The sequence below is a fragment of the Pseudochaenichthys georgianus genome, chromosome 23 (genome assembly GCF_902827115.2).
Source record: "Pseudochaenichthys georgianus chromosome 23, fPseGeo1.2, whole genome shotgun sequence".
Taxonomy (NCBI): domain Eukaryota; kingdom Metazoa; phylum Chordata; class Actinopteri; order Perciformes; family Channichthyidae; genus Pseudochaenichthys; species Pseudochaenichthys georgianus.
This window is the reverse complement of record NC_047525.1, coordinates 20,038,817-20,056,311: the sequence shown is the minus strand read 5'-3', so window position 1 is coordinate 20,056,311 and position 17,495 is coordinate 20,038,817. Positions and strand designations below refer to the sequence as shown.

Sequence of the window (17,495 nt, the reverse complement as noted above, 5' to 3'; positions counted from 1 at the left end):
TCAAATACAAAATGTCTTAAGTTTAAGCCTGACTCTGAGATCCAACAGAAGCTGATTCCAACCTAAAGTGTCTGTTATCATTTTCTAAGCGTTGAGACCATTTGGGTTACTTATACTCAAATAAAAGGGTTAGGGTTCAAATGGATATGCCTGGTCCCATAAATCTGTTCCTCCAGAAGCCCAACATGTTCTTTGGATCTACCAAGTTATATATAATTATATTCCCATAACCCATTCACAATGACTTACAAGAAGTCAGCGGTTGACATAGTGCACCAAAGTGATGAAAGGCAAAGAAGCGTTAACAATAATAGAAGCTGCTCATTTCTGCTTAATTTTCAGTCTTAAATATGTTTCTACTGTATGGTTCCATGCAAAATGTCGACAAAAGAAAATCCATTTTAGCGACTCCATATTGTATATTCCTGACAAAACATGTAGGTTATGAAAGGAGAAATTAAATGTAATTTATTGGACATTAATTATCATCAACCCTGTGTTTTAGAAATGAATTACACTGTACATCTGGGAAAGGTGTGGGGGGGGGGTTTGTTATGATTGCGTCTCTGCTGCTTCAATACCAGCTCAGACAGGTCTCGACTGGCTGCTTCTCCTTGGCAGTGGAGTCCAAACAGCTGACATCATCCAACAGGAAGCCTTATTGCAAGGTGAGACCTGGGTTACCAAAATATGCTTTGATCTTAACGGGGCCACAGGAAGGCCCCTCCAAAAAAGCTTCCTAACATCTGAGTGGTGACGGTGAAGCACACTTTCAAGTAGGGGATTGAATGGTTTTCTATAATTCAAGGCAAAATGGAAAAAACTGTGGATTAATGTATGAGAATACCCTGAAATTGAGGATATAGAACATGAAGATAAGATATAGGCTACAATATGATTCCCTATAGAAAACACCTATATGATCATGAATCAAAACGGCTTAGATGTGAGGAAATGAGATAAGAGAAAGTATCCATCTCATCCTTTCTAGATTAAGACCTCCACTTTATACCGTGAGTGTCCATATTCCATGTGACTAGGCTGCCACCTTGTGGTCAAATGTGATCACTGCAGCAATCTAACTTTGACCTAATTTAGGACCCGGCTTCTCAAGAATAAGAACCGATAATAATTGTACAAGAAAATACACAGATGTGGACATGGATTTTAAATTCAACAGAATTCACCTTTATTGAAACACCTTTGATTTAAAACCAAACAACAAATAAAGAAAGTGGTAGTTTGAGCACACCAGAGGAAAAGCAACAATGACCAGCATACTGAGAGCGTAACATGTCTTTTTTTGTGTGTCCTTTAATCCATGCTCCAAACACTGTCCAGTGGCCAGCTTGTGTTGGTTCTAAGTGCAGCTGGTGTATTAGTGCATGTAGTCGACGATTCAAAAATGGGCGGCGTCAGATGTGCAGAAAATCCAACCGTTCTTTCAATTTGGATCCCTTTTAGTTTTTACATCAAAGCTCCCCGTGTGCACTTGTGGTCGTCTCGGATGTTTCCGACTCCTCTTCTTTTTCTGATAAGAATGTAATAAATAATACGTTGACTATATTGCCTTTTCAAATTGACAATCATAGTTTAACTTTACAGTGATGAGGACAGCCACATTTCTTTAAAAACGTAATTTTACTGTGAGTTTGAAAATCCTCAGTACTTGAACCCACAGTGATCCTCACCTGGCTCTATCTTCTGGACACACTCGTCATCTCGCTCCTCGTAGCCTTCGGAGCAGAAGCACACGTAGCTTCCTTTATTGTTGACACACTCCTCGTTCTCCCTGGTGCAGACCGGCTCAGTCTGGGAACACTCGTCGATATCTGGAAAACACAATATTTCAATTTTCTTTTGCCAAAACAAAAGATTTACTAACAAGGGATTATAGCAATTTATACACTTTTCTAGAATTGATTTACAACATAAACAAGTGAAACACTGATTTATTTACATTTATTTCCACGCATCAGAAATGGTTTTGGAATGAAGCTGCAATTATCTCGTAATATTTCATGATGTCATCATTCTAAAGAAATTGGGGAAAATTGTTGTCGTTTTGTTATTGGGGTTATATAAATGTGATTATCGAGCGGTTAGTATGTAAGTATATAATGTGGTGTAATTGCCAACAGAATGTTGTATGAAATATAACAATGAGAATTTGAGATAATTACATCTCTCTATTTTCAATACATTTCAATTTTAAGATGCTCTGAATTCTATGGAAAAGTTTGGTCGGAAAACAATCTGACCACTGAAATGTTATTTTATCTTTATCTGTGACTGTGCAAAGATATTGGGTTCAAACTGAATAGACATGCAAAGTAAAAAAGCTGCGCTGCTTTTGAATGTTTATTTGCATGTCAACGTTATGCATTAAAGCCCAAACTATCAGGTACTTGATCTCCTTTGTACCTGTGCAGGTGCCCTCTGTGTGTTGGTACCCGCTGGCACACGCCTGGCAGCTATCAGGACCGGGCCCTGTGCACCCGGTGCACACTTTGTCACAGGCTGCAAAGGACAAAGTGAAACATTACACAGGCAACACTTACATTTTATAAACGATAATAGCAAATGTATGCGCAATATGATGCAGTAGCTATTGATGCGTCTAAATATTGCGGACTGTATTTTGTGCAAAACTGTGAGGGAGTAATTACCCTTGCAGGAGTAGGAGCCGTCCGTGTTAAGGCAGTATTGATCTTCCTCACACGGAGAAGGATCTTTGGAGCACTCGTTTACATCTGGGAAAAGAGAGAAATTGACTGATTTCCAAAGTATGAGCTTGTCTTAATCCTAAAGCTTGGAATATTAGGAAATCTACCTGGAAAAATACACACCAATAATATGAGAATGTCAAGTCTGAAGACATACAGAACATACTATTCATGGTTTCCTATAATTGTATGTATTTGGTTACACATCTTTGCTCATGTAAACTGCCTTCTTTGTCGGTTTGAGCTTGAAGATACTGCTCTGACACCAGATCCCCAATCTGAGTATTTCTTTTATTTTGGAGATAATGTAGTCCTAAATATTGAAATATTTTTGTACAATTTAGTTGTACATATTTCACAGAAAACATTATGATGGTCAATTTAAGAATGTATTAGCAGTCAAGTAAAAGTAATGAAAAAGAAAGAAAAAGAAAATGCAAAGAAAGTCTAGACGAGGTTGCAGCCGTAACCGCAGTAACAAGGATAAAAATCTGCTAAAAGTACACATAACTCATCTACGTTTGACTCAGAACAGAAAGCATGTTTCCTAAAGACTACATGGAGGCTTGTTATTGGTCCTCTTACCAACACACGCTTCCTGGTCATCGTCCTCCCAGCCTTCTTTGCACTCATCACAGTCCTGATTGGTTGCACCAGTGCAGGTTTTGCAGGACGAGTCGCATTCTGCAGGAAGAGTTGAAGCCCAAATTCACACTCGCGACACACTCTATATAATGATGTATGTTCTGTCTCGTGGCTTTTGGAGTGTACCTGTGCACAGAGAGAATGTGTCGTTCCTCACTTCGTTGAAGTACCCGTCGATGCAGTCCAGGCAGAACTCTCCTCCGTAAGAGTGGTCACAGCTGCACTTCCCGTCCCCCCCGCGAGTCCCGTCGCCATCACACTTCCCATTCCCATGACAAGGTCTCTCAGAGCCCCCCACACAAGCTTCAAAGATAAAATCCCCAAAAGACGGCACAAACAGAAATAGTTTTTAGCTTCAGGTTTTCGGTGTTACTTGTTCAGTATATCATGTTGTATCTACAGAAAACACCAATTCTGTCCTATAGTTTTCCTAACGTTTCCCTTACCACTGCAGTCCGGTCCAAACATTCCCTTTGGACAGCACACTTTTATCGTGTCGATGCAGAACCATTTATGCAGATCAGGATGTTTTGTTTTCCTGTGATGCAACAGGAAGAGATGAGGTTTCACTCAAGTCAAACATACACACAATGTGTGTGTGAAACATCGGTCAGTGTGTTATCGTAATGTCTGTCTGTTATTTTACACTACATGGGTTACATCCTAGTGTGGTGAAATTGACAGTTGAAATCCAACCTGTGTGCCTGACCATGTTGTCAACAATCTGACTGTATACGCAACCCACCTCTTGAACCACCAAGTTTCAAAGAGGTCTTCATGCTCTTCTACCATGTGGTTGCAGTCGAAGCTGCTGCTGTCACACAGCCCCTCCACGATCTCCATGAGACGGATCTCACTGCAAAGGAAAATGGTATACATATACAACATAAACTGTGTGATAAGAAGAAATGAGAGTTGCCAAATGAAGTAGTTTGAAAGTACGCCTATGTTACCTGTCACTTGGGCACAAGGTAATAATAATAATAGATTTATTTTGCAAGCGCTTTTTGCTCAAAGACGCTTTACAGATATAGTGAAAAGAACAACAAATAAATATATATAGTTAAAGTCAAATAAAAATCAAGCAATACAAAAACAATCACACATTAAAAGCCAGATTGAAGAGGTGAGTTTTGTACGTTTTTTGAAGGTGGTGAGGTCAGTGCAGTCTCTGATGGGTTGATCGGAAACCGGATTGAAATGGTTCAAAGAGGTCATTAGAGCTGAGGTGGGATTTTAGTTGTGAGGCAATGACACGTTCAAGTATTTTTGACAGAAAGGGGAGATTTGAGATGGCCCGGAAGTTGGACATGATGTCAGGTGCGAGTCCAGGTCTTTTGAGAATGGGTGTGACAGCAGCCAGTTTGAGAGAGGGGGGGGGGAACTGATCCAGATCTGAGGGAGGAGTTCATGATGGTGGCGATGAGTTGGGAGATGAGTTAGGAGATGGCAGCTTTGAGTGCGTTACTGTGCTGCTGGAGGTAGTACATATTGTTCTAGGACTTTGATAAGCTTAGTATAAGAGATCTGTTATGTAAATAAACACAACTCCTATGACCGGTTACTAGGGCAGGGTGACCTGAACAGGACATAATCTCACCTTGTCTCATATTTAGACAGTGTCCTCTCCTCCCAGGCTGTGTTGCCCCCACCAAAGTTCTGTTTTGCAGTTATTTCAAAGCCCTAAAATACAAAAATAATGTCACTGTTTGTAAAAGAAACAGGGGAATTCTGGGAACAACATGTTTCATGCATCTGGCCCCACAACACAAAGCAGGGGTTTGGTGTCTTGCTCTTACCTTGTTGAAGTTATCTGTTATTATCCGACAGGTTGAACAGAAGCTTTTTAAATCTTTCTTGCTGTCGGTGACTTGGAAAAGTAAAACAAGAGTTACACAAGACAAAAGCCGCATTAGACGCATCTGTGGACCGGTGGACAGCATCTCAGCCGATCAATTCATATCAAGGCACACGTTTAAGCAAGCTTGTAGCTAATATTAAAGCGCTGCACGGTTCGGGCACATCTAAATGGCCCGTTCCTAACATTAAATATACGTTGGCGTTATCTATGCAAAGCGCAACAAGGTGTTATTTACATGCCGGTTGTAGAAAAAAACCGTTGCGTTTTTAGATTTCCGCGTCTGCCTCTTAGTAGAATTGTGGCTTGCGCCGATTCGCTAGGGCTATGTGTCAATCAATTGCACAACCAATCACAAGCCGCCACGCGCGGGACATAAAGCTCCCCACGTGTAAAATTCGGAAACATTTGTAGTATCCTTTAAGATGATTAGCTTTTCTTTATTGATTGTCTTTTAAGATACATTTTCTAAACAAAAATGTTGTAAAAATACTATAAAAAAATGTTTAAAAAATGTTTGCGATATTGTGTAGTTTGCTTCCTGTGTTGACCGGAAGTGATGAAAAGCAGTTCAGGTGTCATGGCTGAAAAAAGGAATGTTTTAGGGCTACCTCTGCTGTTTTTATTAATAACTGTCACTCTTTTGCATTTATTCCTTTGTCCGTTCACTAAAGTTGAGGAGAGCTTTAATTTACAAGCGGCGCACGACATTCTGTATCACAGACTTAACTTTGAGAAGGTAAGCAGCTGTTATAAATGCTGGTATTAGGTGTGCTAACAAGCTAACCCTGCAAAGCATCATTGAATGAAATCATTGTTATTATAGTGTCAAACGTTGTGAATACGTAACACAAAACACCGACAAAACAGTTTAGTATGTATTTTAGAGGTTCACTTTTTTACATAAAGTATGAATGTTAGATACATTCCATAAAATACCCCAAAAGTATACAATTAATAGATTTTCGATAAATTCACATTTAATGCAAGACAAAGCCATGATATAAATAACTATTACTAATACAACTAAAATGCCGTTGGACTACTTTAAAAATAGCCATGCCAATATAAACAAAAAAATAAGCTCCATTTCATATTGCAAACAAACATTTGTGTTGATACAAATAGCATAATTGTTCTTAAAAAAAATGAAGGTATTTATCATAATTATCTACTTAAGATAAATGTATTAGCTGTTGTTGAGCTTTCAATCATGATGCTCTTAATCAGAAGATAAAATGGTGTTACCAAATAAAAGAAATGTTAACATCTACAGTATCTAAAAAAAAAAAAAACCCATCTCTTCTGATAGAAAATGTGAGATTGTTTTTGTTAATGTTCTGACTGTGTAAGTGTTGTTGAGAGCAGAGCCTGTGCTGTGTTTCAGTATGACCATCTTGAGTTTCCCGGCGTGGTTCCTCGGACATTCCTTGGCCCCCTGTTTCTCTCCGTGCTCTGTTCCCCTGCTGTGTTCCTCTCCTCTCTGCTGGATGCACCCAAATTCTACACACAGCTGATGGGTAAACCCTTAATTATTCCCTGATTGGTCCCTTCCCATCCACTTATTTGATTCCAAACAAATCCGTTCTCTTTTTATGTTCTGTGCAGTCCGAGCTTCCCTGGGAGTGTGTGTGGTCGGTGCTCTGTGGAACATGCAGAGGGAGGTGAGGAAGCAGTTTGGCTCCACAGTTGCGGGGCTCTTCTGTCTGACGTGTGCTTCTCAGTTTCACCTAATGTTCTACAGCACCAGGACTCTGCCTAATGTATTTGCACTGCCAATAGGTAAGATGCATGGGTATACATAATCATACATTTTTTTGGGATTTATTTCCCTAAATAAGTCAGTGAGTCGACATGATGACAGTGCATTTCTTCTGTCCTCAGTTCTGGTAGCGTTCACATCTTGGATGGCTCAGAAATACAGCCGGTTCATCAGCCTCTCAGCTTTGGTCATCATCGTGTTCCGGTCAGAGCTCTGCATCTTCCTGGGTCTCATGTTACTGATATCGCTGTTGAGCAGGAAGCTGGGTCTGCTGCAGCTCCTGTACTACGCTGTTCCTGCTGGGGTCCTGTCACTGGGTGAGAACAGCAGAGAGCGCTGCAGGGAGGACATATCTTTGTAGGGAAAACAAACAAAAAAAGTTAGCCAATGAGATTTTTATATTGGATCTTTGATTATTGCAGAAAATAAGCTCTGTGGCAAACAAAACTGTATAATATGTACCCACATTGTTCAGCAAAATAATCTCCATGAGAGAAAACTTCTTGATTTTCAAAGCACAAGGTCAAAACTAACATTACAATTCATGATCTGGTGTATTTCATGTCGCAGGACAGATTGTAAAACTAGAACTGCAAAAATGTCTACTCATTTCCATGTTTTGAGAGCAAGTCCTGCAGCAATCCAGGCCTACAATAAATAATTATTTGTTTCTTTCAGCTCTGACGGTGGCTGTTGACTCTTTCTTTTGGAGGAAGTTGTTGTGGCCTGAAGGTCAGGTTTTGTGGTACAACACTATTCTCAACAAGAGTTCCGACTGGGGAATATCCTTTGATGAACTGGAGTACACTCCCACTTATGTGTGTTCATGACCTTTTTCTTAATTCACTGCCACTGAAAAGAGTAACCTCCTTGACTCCTCTCCCCAGTAAACCTCTCCCTTTCTGTGGTACTTTTACTCCGCTGTGCCCCGCGCTCTGGGCTGCACGCTGCTCTTCGTCCCCCTCGGCCTCCTCGACAGGCGGATGAGGTTCCTGCTGCTCCCCGCCGCCGGCTTCATCCTCCTCTACTCGCTGCTGCCCCACAAGGAGCTGCGCTTCATCATCTACACTTTCCCCGTGCTCAGCCTGGTGGCTGCCCGAGGCTGCTCCTTCATGTAAAACATATTACATTCTTCCATAAAGCAGGGCAGGAAATGAATCAACCAATAGCGCTGTCTGATGGATTCCAACACAATCCACATGCTCACATATGCTTTAACCTATGTGCAATTTTGTTGTTGTTGTGATATGTGGCATTTTAATTGATTTTAGGTAATCTTTTCAGGTTAGGACCTATTTATTCTTGGTATTTTTAGTATTTAAAAAAATGCACTAAACTAATGATTTGTGTACAGTATGTTAACATGAATTAGTTGTTGATTCTACTTTTTTTAAATTACATTTGTGAGCTGTATGCAATGTAATTTCTTTCTGCTGTACCCTGTGAATAGGATAATAACATGTATTTATATAACACCTTTATGTGAGTGCCCTAATATAAAAAACAACAATATTTAAAGCCATACAAACATAAATAAGATCATATAAAAGCAAGTGGGTTTTGAGTGGTAGTTGACCAACATGAAGTTGATTATTTCTCCCCGATAGAGCGCTCACCTCTTTGTTTCATTTTGTACTTCAGTTTGTGTAACTACCAGAAGTCCTGGATGTATACAGTGGGCTCTGCGGTGGTGGTCGGCCAGCTATTGACCAACGCAGCGTACTCCGGCTTAAGCCTCTACGTCTCCCACCACAACTACCCAGGGGGCCGAGCGCTGCAGGAACTGCACCGGTTGATGCCAGGCGCCGCAGGTTAGAATCCCTTTCAGCACATTTGAACTCTATTACATTATTAATTAGCTCCACCTTCAAGAAGGGCTACTGACTCAATGTTTTTAAAATGTCACCATCATAGAATAATTTCCTTCCAATTGTTGGTATGTTATTCAAGTATCTAACCTAAAATGATTGAAATTGTGGTGGAATGTAATAAAGAACATAACCTGAAGAAATACCTGAGTATATTTATTTATGTTACTTTATATAGCATATATATATACTGCACTATATTTAATTGAGTTTCAGTCACTTTACAAATTTAAATTAAAAGGGAATTCAAAATATGAAATAACTATTAAATAAACATTGAATTATAATCACAGTGCTAGATATCCAGCAGCATACAAAGACATTTAAATTAGCTCTACATTTACAAGCCGTGATGAACACATTAATGCATCAATAGATATAATCCAGTAATTTAATATTATATATTGTACATTATTCTGAAATGGGCCATAACTCATAACAAATACTTTTATTTTTGTTACTTTAACTTTATTTTGATACCAATAATGTTGTATTTTTATATAAGTATGCAGGACTTGTACTTTTACAATCTAGTGTCGCTACAATTTCATTAAGTAAACAAAAATGTTTCTTTCCCGTAATCATTAACACTGTAAACATACTAAATCATTAAAACCTTTTATTGCTGTAAACAATGTCCCCCTCAGATGTCTTTGTTCACATCGACACCTATGCTGCTGAAACCGGAGTCTCTCGCTTCTTAGAGCAGAACAGAAACTGGAGGTGAGAGTTTCACTTTCAACCCACGTTGGTCAAGACTAATGTACCCAATATCACTTCTGTAATGCACTCACTTCTGTTTCTTTTTGAACAGATATGACAAACGTGAGGACCTGAGCCTCACACATCCTGACATCAATATGTACACACACCTGCTGATGGAGGCTAATGTCACCAAAATACAGCAACTCCAGGACACTCACCAGCCTCTGACCTTCATTGAAGGTTACAGCAACATTGCCTTCAACTTGTTTCACTTCCCACCTGTCACCGTGCGGTTAGAGAGAAAAACTGTGCTCATGGAGAGAAACACTGCAACCGGACGACTTGGTAACTAAATGACCAAAGAATAGGACTAAAGATGACCAAAGCAAGTGTTCGCAAAGGTTATATTTAGAGACATATGTTGCACTACACTGTCTTACATCATGTTTAAATAGTTATCTATTGTTTTGCTGATGTATAATACATTCAATTTCTCATAAATAGCAAACAAATTATTCAAGAAAAATGTGTATTTGTATATTGATAAATAAAGCTGAAACTGAGTGAATTCCTAAATTGCATCTTATTGCTTACCAAAGAAATACACTTGCAATTTTGCATAAGGAAAACCTTTATTTAAAAATGACCACAAAATGTACATGGTTCCAGTCTCAATGCTAAAACATTTATCAAATTAGGTTCAGAAGTCATTTCATATAAAAATGTACAGTACATTGTCTTACTTAATAATAAACCCATAATTTAATCCCCTGGACATAAACTTAAATTGTGCTTAAGAGACCCATCGTGTATTTCAAACAAACGTGTTATTCTGAAAATACAGCAATATTATACATGATCTTGTAAAAAAAAAAAAAAAACATTACAGCAAGTAAAAAAAAAAGAAAAGTCTATTTCTAAATGACAGTACCATGAGCCACAAATTCACAATGAAAATTAAATAACATTAACTTAAACATCTTTCAGTCACAGCATTTATTTTTGGGCCATGTTTTCAATCAGAAAACAACTCTGCATCTATCTTTAATACACAGTAATCAAAAGAAGCATCCTGGCGTGATCAGAGTAATTTAACAAAGATATTTACAGCATTTTGACCTGAAGTAGTTTTTGGATAAGGCACAAGGAGAGAGTAGACACAGAAAACGCAAAACACATTGATTTACAAGCACACACATCATCACCAACCCCTACAGCTAGAAAAACCCTCCCTCCCTGATACACTTTTCACTGAGACTTTTCATCACAAAAGTGTTTTAACAGTAGTACACAGAATAAAATAAAAGCTCAAAATCTGGCCATTGCAGTGAGAATCAATCAGTGTATAAATCGATATTTGACATTAAGCCCAACAGGAAAAATAAACCCTTTCACAGCTATGCAACTTGGTCCTTGATAAAGGGTTTTCAAGTTAATGCCCGACAATAATCAGTACTGAAAATAAATCAAAGGGAGGTTGACTTTGAGGAACAGCAACCCCTCCATGTTTTCCAGTAAAGGCCTGGGCTGATTTAGGGCACAGTTGACACTAGCGGTGCTGAACAGTGTCTCCGACGGGACGATGCTTGGGGGGCAGCCCACGTAACGGGCGGCTACTTTGGCAAGACCGGGCCACAGGAACTTTTTCAGGTTCCAATAGTCGAGGGGGTCACAGCTTTGATCGAGTATGTCTTCCTCTAGGTACTCCAGCACTGCCAGCTCAGAGGACTTTGGCTTCTCCTCGTGTTTGATCTTTTGTCGGATGTCCGCCATTAGAGACCAGAGGTTGTCCTTGTTTTGGTGGGGGGCGTTGGCTGAAGCCGGGGCCTCGTTGCAGCCGTTTGGCAGCAGAGGCTTTACCCCGACCGAGGTAGAAGAGGATGACTCCATCTCGCCGATCAGATCTTGTTTACATTGCTCTGCTTCTTCCTCTGTGAACAACGAAGTCTTGTATCTCGGGTCCAGCAAGGTCGCCCAGGTGTATCGTGGGTCGTGCAGTGTTCTGGACATTTTGCTCACCATGGCTTCCTTTAGAGACATTAGCATGTTGTCTATGCCCACCGTTTCGTCAAACAGCAGGTCTATCTTTCTGTTGAGGATGTGGATGAGTGGTATCACTTGTCCCAGAGTGGCAGTGCGGTTGCTCATCTCCCTGCAGGCGACCTCGAAAGGTTTCAGTGCATTGCAGACCGACAGCATCACCTCCCACTGATCGCAGCTGATCATTTCCCTGAAATTGCACTCGATGGACATCTCGTCTATGGCTTTCTTCTGTTCTACCAGCCGCTCCAGCATGAAGAAGGAAGTCCTCCATTTGGAAGGAACGTCCTGAATTAGTTGGTTCTCTGGCAGCTCGTGGACCCTCTGCAGCTCGGCCAGCTTCTCCTTGGCCTTTGCCGAGCGGTGCACCCGTTCACAGATCTTCCGTGCGATACTCAGAAGGTTCTGAACCATTCTCTGGCTCTTTATGGCTTCGCTAACAATGAGGTCAATAGTGTGTCCGAAACACTGCATGGCGACATGCCCATGGTCCTCCAAGGTGTTTCTGATGGTGTTGTTATCCGTTACAGTGAACCCCTTTTTCAGCCCTGATGAGGTGACCCAAGAATCCCACAGATACTCCAGCTGCTTTGGGATGTCATGCATATCTTGATCGCAGTCTATTTGGGAGACACTTAGGAGAGCCGAGCAGTGAAAGTCCTGACCCTGTGGTCTGACGCTTGACTCGTAAGTCGCCCAGTGGGCAGTAAGGGTCAGGTATTCCCGTGTCTGACTGCTGACCCAAATACTAGTTGTGAAGTGGACAACACCACCTTCGGCCTCTTTCAGGTGCGTCAGCACAACTTCCTTCACCCTTTCGTACATATCTGGTATGGCAGTGCTGGTAAAGTAAGAAGAAGTTGGTAGAGAATATTGAGGCTGGAGGAACTCTAGTAGTCTGTTTAGTCCAGCATTCTCCACCATAGCTGATGGCTGAAGATCCAGTGCGAGCATTTCTGCGATAAGTTTGGTGATTTTTTTGGCAACCGGGTGGTGTTCATCAAACCTTTCAAGGTTCTGTTCCGTATCATAAACAGAAGTGTCCATGAGCTCTTGTTTGACATTAATTTCAGCAGACGGCACTTCACCTGAGATAGCATTTTTACTTTCAAGAATATGTCCATGAAACCGTTGCATGTGCCTGAAGAGGCAGCTAGTGCCGAGGTTAGTAGTCTTTTTGCCTCTGCTAATTGTGCGGCCACAGTGCAAACAAATCACCTTTGTGGGGTCAGTAGGTGAAATGGAGAAATGGTTCCACAGTTTTGACGTCTTTTTACTGAAACCGGGCAGTGTTTGTGGCTTCTTCTTCTCACAGGCGGGGCTCTCAGTTTCTTTGGTGGAAACTGCGTCTGTCGTGGTGACATTACTGTAGGGGTGAGGAGAGGAATCCTTCTCATCTGTGCTTTTTTGGTTTTTGAGAACGTCTGGGTGGCGTCTCATTAGATGCCTCATCAGACAACTTGTACCAAAGTCGCCCCGTTTCCCCCGGCTGATGACGCATGGACAGTAACGGCACAGTGCTTTCAACTGGTCAATTGGTGACACTATAAAATGGTGCCACACTTCTGATTTCACCCGTTTCATGATCTTTTTGTTTTGCTGGAAAACTGAATGATCCCGATTGAGACTCGGGCCCTCAGAGAGGTCGCATGGTGAGGAAATTAGGGGTGGGTCCTCCTCCTGAGTTTTGAAGAAGAGATTGACAGACGATTCCTGCCCTGAAAGATTCATCACCTCATCAGATTCCTCTTTTATGTCCATGCTTTCATCCATGCTTTGGGGCAATTCATCTGATATGGTTTCTGGCGAGGATGGAAGAAGGGGTGATTCTTTTTTTATGTCTAGAGGATCCTGTAGTTGTGTGCGGGACAGTAGTGAGGGTGGGTTTGTATAGGGTGGGGGAATGTGATTGCCCTGTCCATTTTCCTCAATGACAACCTCTTTGTGGGCCCTCCACATGTGACGGATAAGACAGCTCGTCCCTAGATCCTTCCCATTTTTCCCCCTACTGAATTCATTCATGCAATGGATGCACACAGCTTTGGAACTGTCAGCAGGCGACAGGTAGAAGTGTTTCCATACAGCTGATCTCCGGCGGGAACTTGAGCTTTTTGGGGTCCCGGGGAGGCGATCAGGCCCACTGTCGGACATATTTTCAAGGTTGTTTTCATTGGAATGTGAGGATGAGAGCGAGCTAAAAATGGCATCAGTGTTGGCAAGCGGTTCTAGTTTTGGTTCGACTTTGGGTAACACTTCTTTGGATGACAGGTCTGAGTTATCAGCTGAGGAGGTGGACGGTGAAGTGTTCTTTGAGGCAGAAGAATTAGCCAAGTCTCCGTTTTTTGGTGAGTTTGGGGATGGAGGTATCAAAGATGAGGAGAGGGAGCTGGTGAGATTATTTGAGGATGCGTCTGCTCCGTCTTGTAAAAGCACAGTGGGGTGAGCCCTTCGCACGTGCCTCATTAAACAACTCGTGCTGAGGTCTTTCTCGTTCTTGCCCCGACTGAACTCTTTCATGCAGTATAAACAGATTGCTTTGGTACTGTCTCGTGGTGATATGCAAAAATGATTCCATGCAGGGGATTTCTTCCTAGGGTTGTTATTACTCCTCATCGATGACAGAAGGCTCTGAGTGACAGCGTCCATGGCAACATCATAAAGGGTGCTTGTGTATCCATTTAGTAAATTACTGTAATCATCGCCATCTCTAGTTACAAAAGGGCCAACAGAGCTACCGAATCCTAGCCTTTCGTCATCTTGGGTTTCGTCCTCCATTCCATTTGTGTCCACAATCTCCTCTTTGATATGTTGACTTGCTTCATCCCCATTTTCCTTCTCCGGATTCCCCTCAGATTCAGTGTTGATGCATTTGTTTGAAAGAGTGGGAGAAGCTGGATCAGTCTCACTTGCTTTGTCTGACTCCAACAGCTTGTCATCTTGAGGAGATAAAGGGGGAGATTGTGGAGGGTCTTTATCCAGTGTTAAAGAGCTTGCAGGTGACTTTGCATCAGCAGCCTCATGAGGTTTGATGCTGTAGGACTTGAACACGTAGCCATCCTGGCCTTCAATTTTCAGGCAGGTCCCTTTGGCCTCTCTCTTTTTACTTTCCGTGGTGCCATTGGGTTCACTGACCACATCCTCACTCATGGGAGACACCTCTTCCTCCCCATCCATGGCAGCAGCCCAAGGGTTTTGGTAGAACAGTCAGGTCTGCTTTGTCAAATGTAGTCACTTTTTGCAGGTGTAGTCATCGATACTGCAGCTCTCAAGCCGGTGTTGTTATGAGCGTGTTGCTGACCGGGACACAGGGTGCCTGCGTGTCCCTCTCCATTTATGACTGAAGTAGTCCCATCTCTCCACGCACAACCTAGAGCGAGGGAAAGATAAAAAAACAATTAACAAAGTGTAGACTCAAGTAAGAAGACGACTCCAAAAAACAGCTAATAAAGATATTCTGCGAAACACTAAAGTTAATGTCATTTTACTTTCCCCTTATTTCTTAAAACATTTTTAACAGACAAATTCGTACAAGGCTCAGCTGCTATGGTGTGTTGCAATAACAGTAACAGCTCCGGCTCCAAAATCATGATCCATAAAACGCAGCTTTTATTGACCTTTTGGATTTTCTTTTGAAAGCAACGTTGTGCAAATAAACATGGGAATGTTTGAATTTGCCAGTTGACAAGCACTGCCCGGACATAATGTTATGTTGTTGATGAGAGGCAATGTAAATAAACTTGCAGGTCCCCCGCCTCCATGAGCCTTTTCAGGTTTTGTCTCACAGCTAACATATGCAAATCCAAAACACTTATCAAGATCAGGAACACCTCTTCAAGCTACTTGAAAAAAAACTAAAAAAACTGTTGCACAATTCGGGAAGCCTTCTGAATTATTATACTGGTGCTTACTCTCCTCACAAATGTGATAATCTCTCGTCATCCTTTTTTAACTGTATGCAAACATTATACAATGTAGTGCTGATAGCATATATTTAGGAATGAATGGGCAAAAACAGATATGCAGTATATCTGGTTGTTAACAGAACTGTGTGACTCACATTTGTAGAGTCTTCTTATTCGGAGATAACATTAGTATCTTAATAGACAATAAATGCATTATAAGCACCACCATTTAAAAAAAATAATCCTGAGTATGACAAATGTCAATACATATATTTAAATATACCAAAATAATGTTAAATTGCTCGTATATCAGTGTATTAGCTAAAAAGTATAGAATACACATAGCCTTAACAAAGGTTAGAATACTCTTAAAACTGTATTATAAAATATGTTTTTAAATACATATTCTACACTCACTTTTAATATATGGGGGGGGGGGACACAATTATATAAGAAACACCTCAATAAAAGGCAATCCAGTTTAAAAAAAAGTGTTCTTAAATTGCAAGACTGCATTAGTTTTGGTTAAGCGTACATAATGAACTGGTATCGGAGGTGTACTTTCTTAACACATCTCTCTGTACCTTGATCAGGTGCACCACAGGTCAAATGTGGTTATGAACAACCAGTGCCTCACTTTGCACTGCATGTACATTTTCCTCATGTCAGTAAGTATTAACGTTAGCCAAAGTAAATAAGTCTTACACAAATGCAGTCAAACCGTTACTAATAAACGATTACAAATAATCCCAAATCATGAATGGGAACAGCATAAACAATTGTATCCTTGATTAAATAGGGTTTGACTTAGAAGGGCATTCAAAAAAAAAAGTAGCCACTTCCTAGTGACAGGCAGTTTTCCGGGTTTGGCTAGAGTGCTCGTCTAGTCAGGAAGATACGAGAGGACAGCAGAAAATAGCCAACGCTGACTAGCTTCCATCTTTACACTACACATTAAGTTGTAAATGGTTATTTAGCCCACTACCGGCTTTACATGAACTCTCATTGAACCACAGCTAACATAAATCCTGAAACATGTGCGAACCTCATGCTAATAAACCTGTATAACCTTATAACAAAACACAGTTAGCTTAAGCTACATCATCAGTAAACACCACGGTGGCTATCTTGGTGCTAACCCACTTAGCTAAAGGCTAATAAACACACAAAAACAATACACGGGCTCAGCACTACTGTCACATGGGTTTGTAAGACAAAACAAAAAAAGACAAAACAACTTCTGTAAGTATCGTATTAACGTTGTAATGACACATTTAGTACAGTTCGGACCACACCACGTCTGCTAGCTGGTTAGCTGCCAGCTAGGCCACACACAGGACACACTAGCTAACCTGGCGAGGCAGAACCCAGCAACACACGAACCGCACGGGATCCGAATCAGACCAGCTCTCCCCACGACGTCCCGCCCGCTTTAAACCCCCCTCACACATGTGCAATGCTCTCAGGATACTCACTGTGAAGTATGATCGGTGTGATCTCCAGGTTTCGGCTCCTAAACAGTTAAATATGACACATTTGATTGATCCGGAGGGGGGGTTCACTTTGTTGCTTTTGTCTCCTGGTTTGCTAGCAGTTCACGTTCGGCCGGAGCAGCTCCACACAGCGTCGGACGGAAGGAACATGTTTGGTGATGTCACTGGGTGAAGGGGGGGAGGTCATACATTTCAGATATATGTCACATAAAACATGCTCTTGCGCTGACTCCAACCCAAATTTAGAGATTGTTTTTACCATGAATATAGTGGCACCATTAAAAACATTATGAATAAAACAATATTTTTCTTTTTTACTTTATTTATTTTATGTCATTTTTTGTTACTTTTAATGTCTACCCCTGATGTGACCTTTTTTCAATACAAAATATATGATGTTCATATATGTTCTTGAATAAAAAAAAAGAATAGAAAACATTTTCTTAATTTATCTTTCCACTCATTAAGGTACATTATCAAATATTAAAATGACATT

The 17,495-nt window shown here is 41.0% G+C and overlaps 3 protein-coding genes across 3 annotated transcripts; 1 reads left to right on the top strand and 2 right to left on the bottom strand.

The window, feature by feature from the left end:
• Positions 1 to 1,161: 1,161 nt before the first annotated feature.
• creld2 (cysteine-rich with EGF-like domains 2) lies at positions 1,162 to 5,535 on the bottom strand. The gene is made up of 10 exons (XM_034075305.2): positions 5,171 to 5,535; positions 4,972 to 5,054; positions 4,117 to 4,227; positions 3,818 to 3,909; positions 3,498 to 3,674; positions 3,312 to 3,410; positions 2,670 to 2,753; positions 2,425 to 2,520; positions 1,692 to 1,832; positions 1,162 to 1,531 (listed from the first exon to the last, which is right to left on the bottom strand). Exons 1-10 carry the CDS (start codon positions 5,312 to 5,314, stop codon positions 1,473 to 1,475), a joined length of 1,086 nt encoding a protein of 361 aa, XP_033931196.1. The 5' UTR covers positions 5,315 to 5,535; the 3' UTR covers positions 1,162 to 1,472.
• A 265-nt stretch (positions 5,536 to 5,800) lies between these two features.
• alg12 (ALG12 alpha-1,6-mannosyltransferase) lies at positions 5,801 to 10,140 on the top strand. The gene is made up of 9 exons (XM_071201823.1): positions 5,801 to 5,968; positions 6,617 to 6,749; positions 6,838 to 7,011; positions 7,114 to 7,308; positions 7,670 to 7,774; positions 7,883 to 8,105; positions 8,633 to 8,802; positions 9,507 to 9,582; positions 9,674 to 10,140. The coding sequence occupies exons 1-9, from the start codon at positions 5,810 to 5,812 to the stop codon at positions 9,915 to 9,917; spliced, it is 1,479 nt and encodes a 492-aa protein (XP_071057924.1). The 5' UTR covers positions 5,801 to 5,809; the 3' UTR covers positions 9,918 to 10,140.
• A 43-nt stretch (positions 10,141 to 10,183) lies between these two features.
• zbed4 (zinc finger, BED-type containing 4) lies at positions 10,184 to 17,137 on the bottom strand. The gene is made up of 2 exons (XM_034112275.1): positions 16,982 to 17,137; positions 10,184 to 14,971 (listed from the first exon to the last, which is right to left on the bottom strand). The coding sequence occupies exon 2, from the start codon at positions 14,776 to 14,778 to the stop codon at positions 11,014 to 11,016; it is 3,765 nt and encodes a 1,254-aa protein (XP_033968166.1). The 5' UTR covers positions 14,779 to 14,971; positions 16,982 to 17,137; the 3' UTR covers positions 10,184 to 11,013.
• Between the last annotated feature and the right edge of the window lie 358 nt (positions 17,138 to 17,495).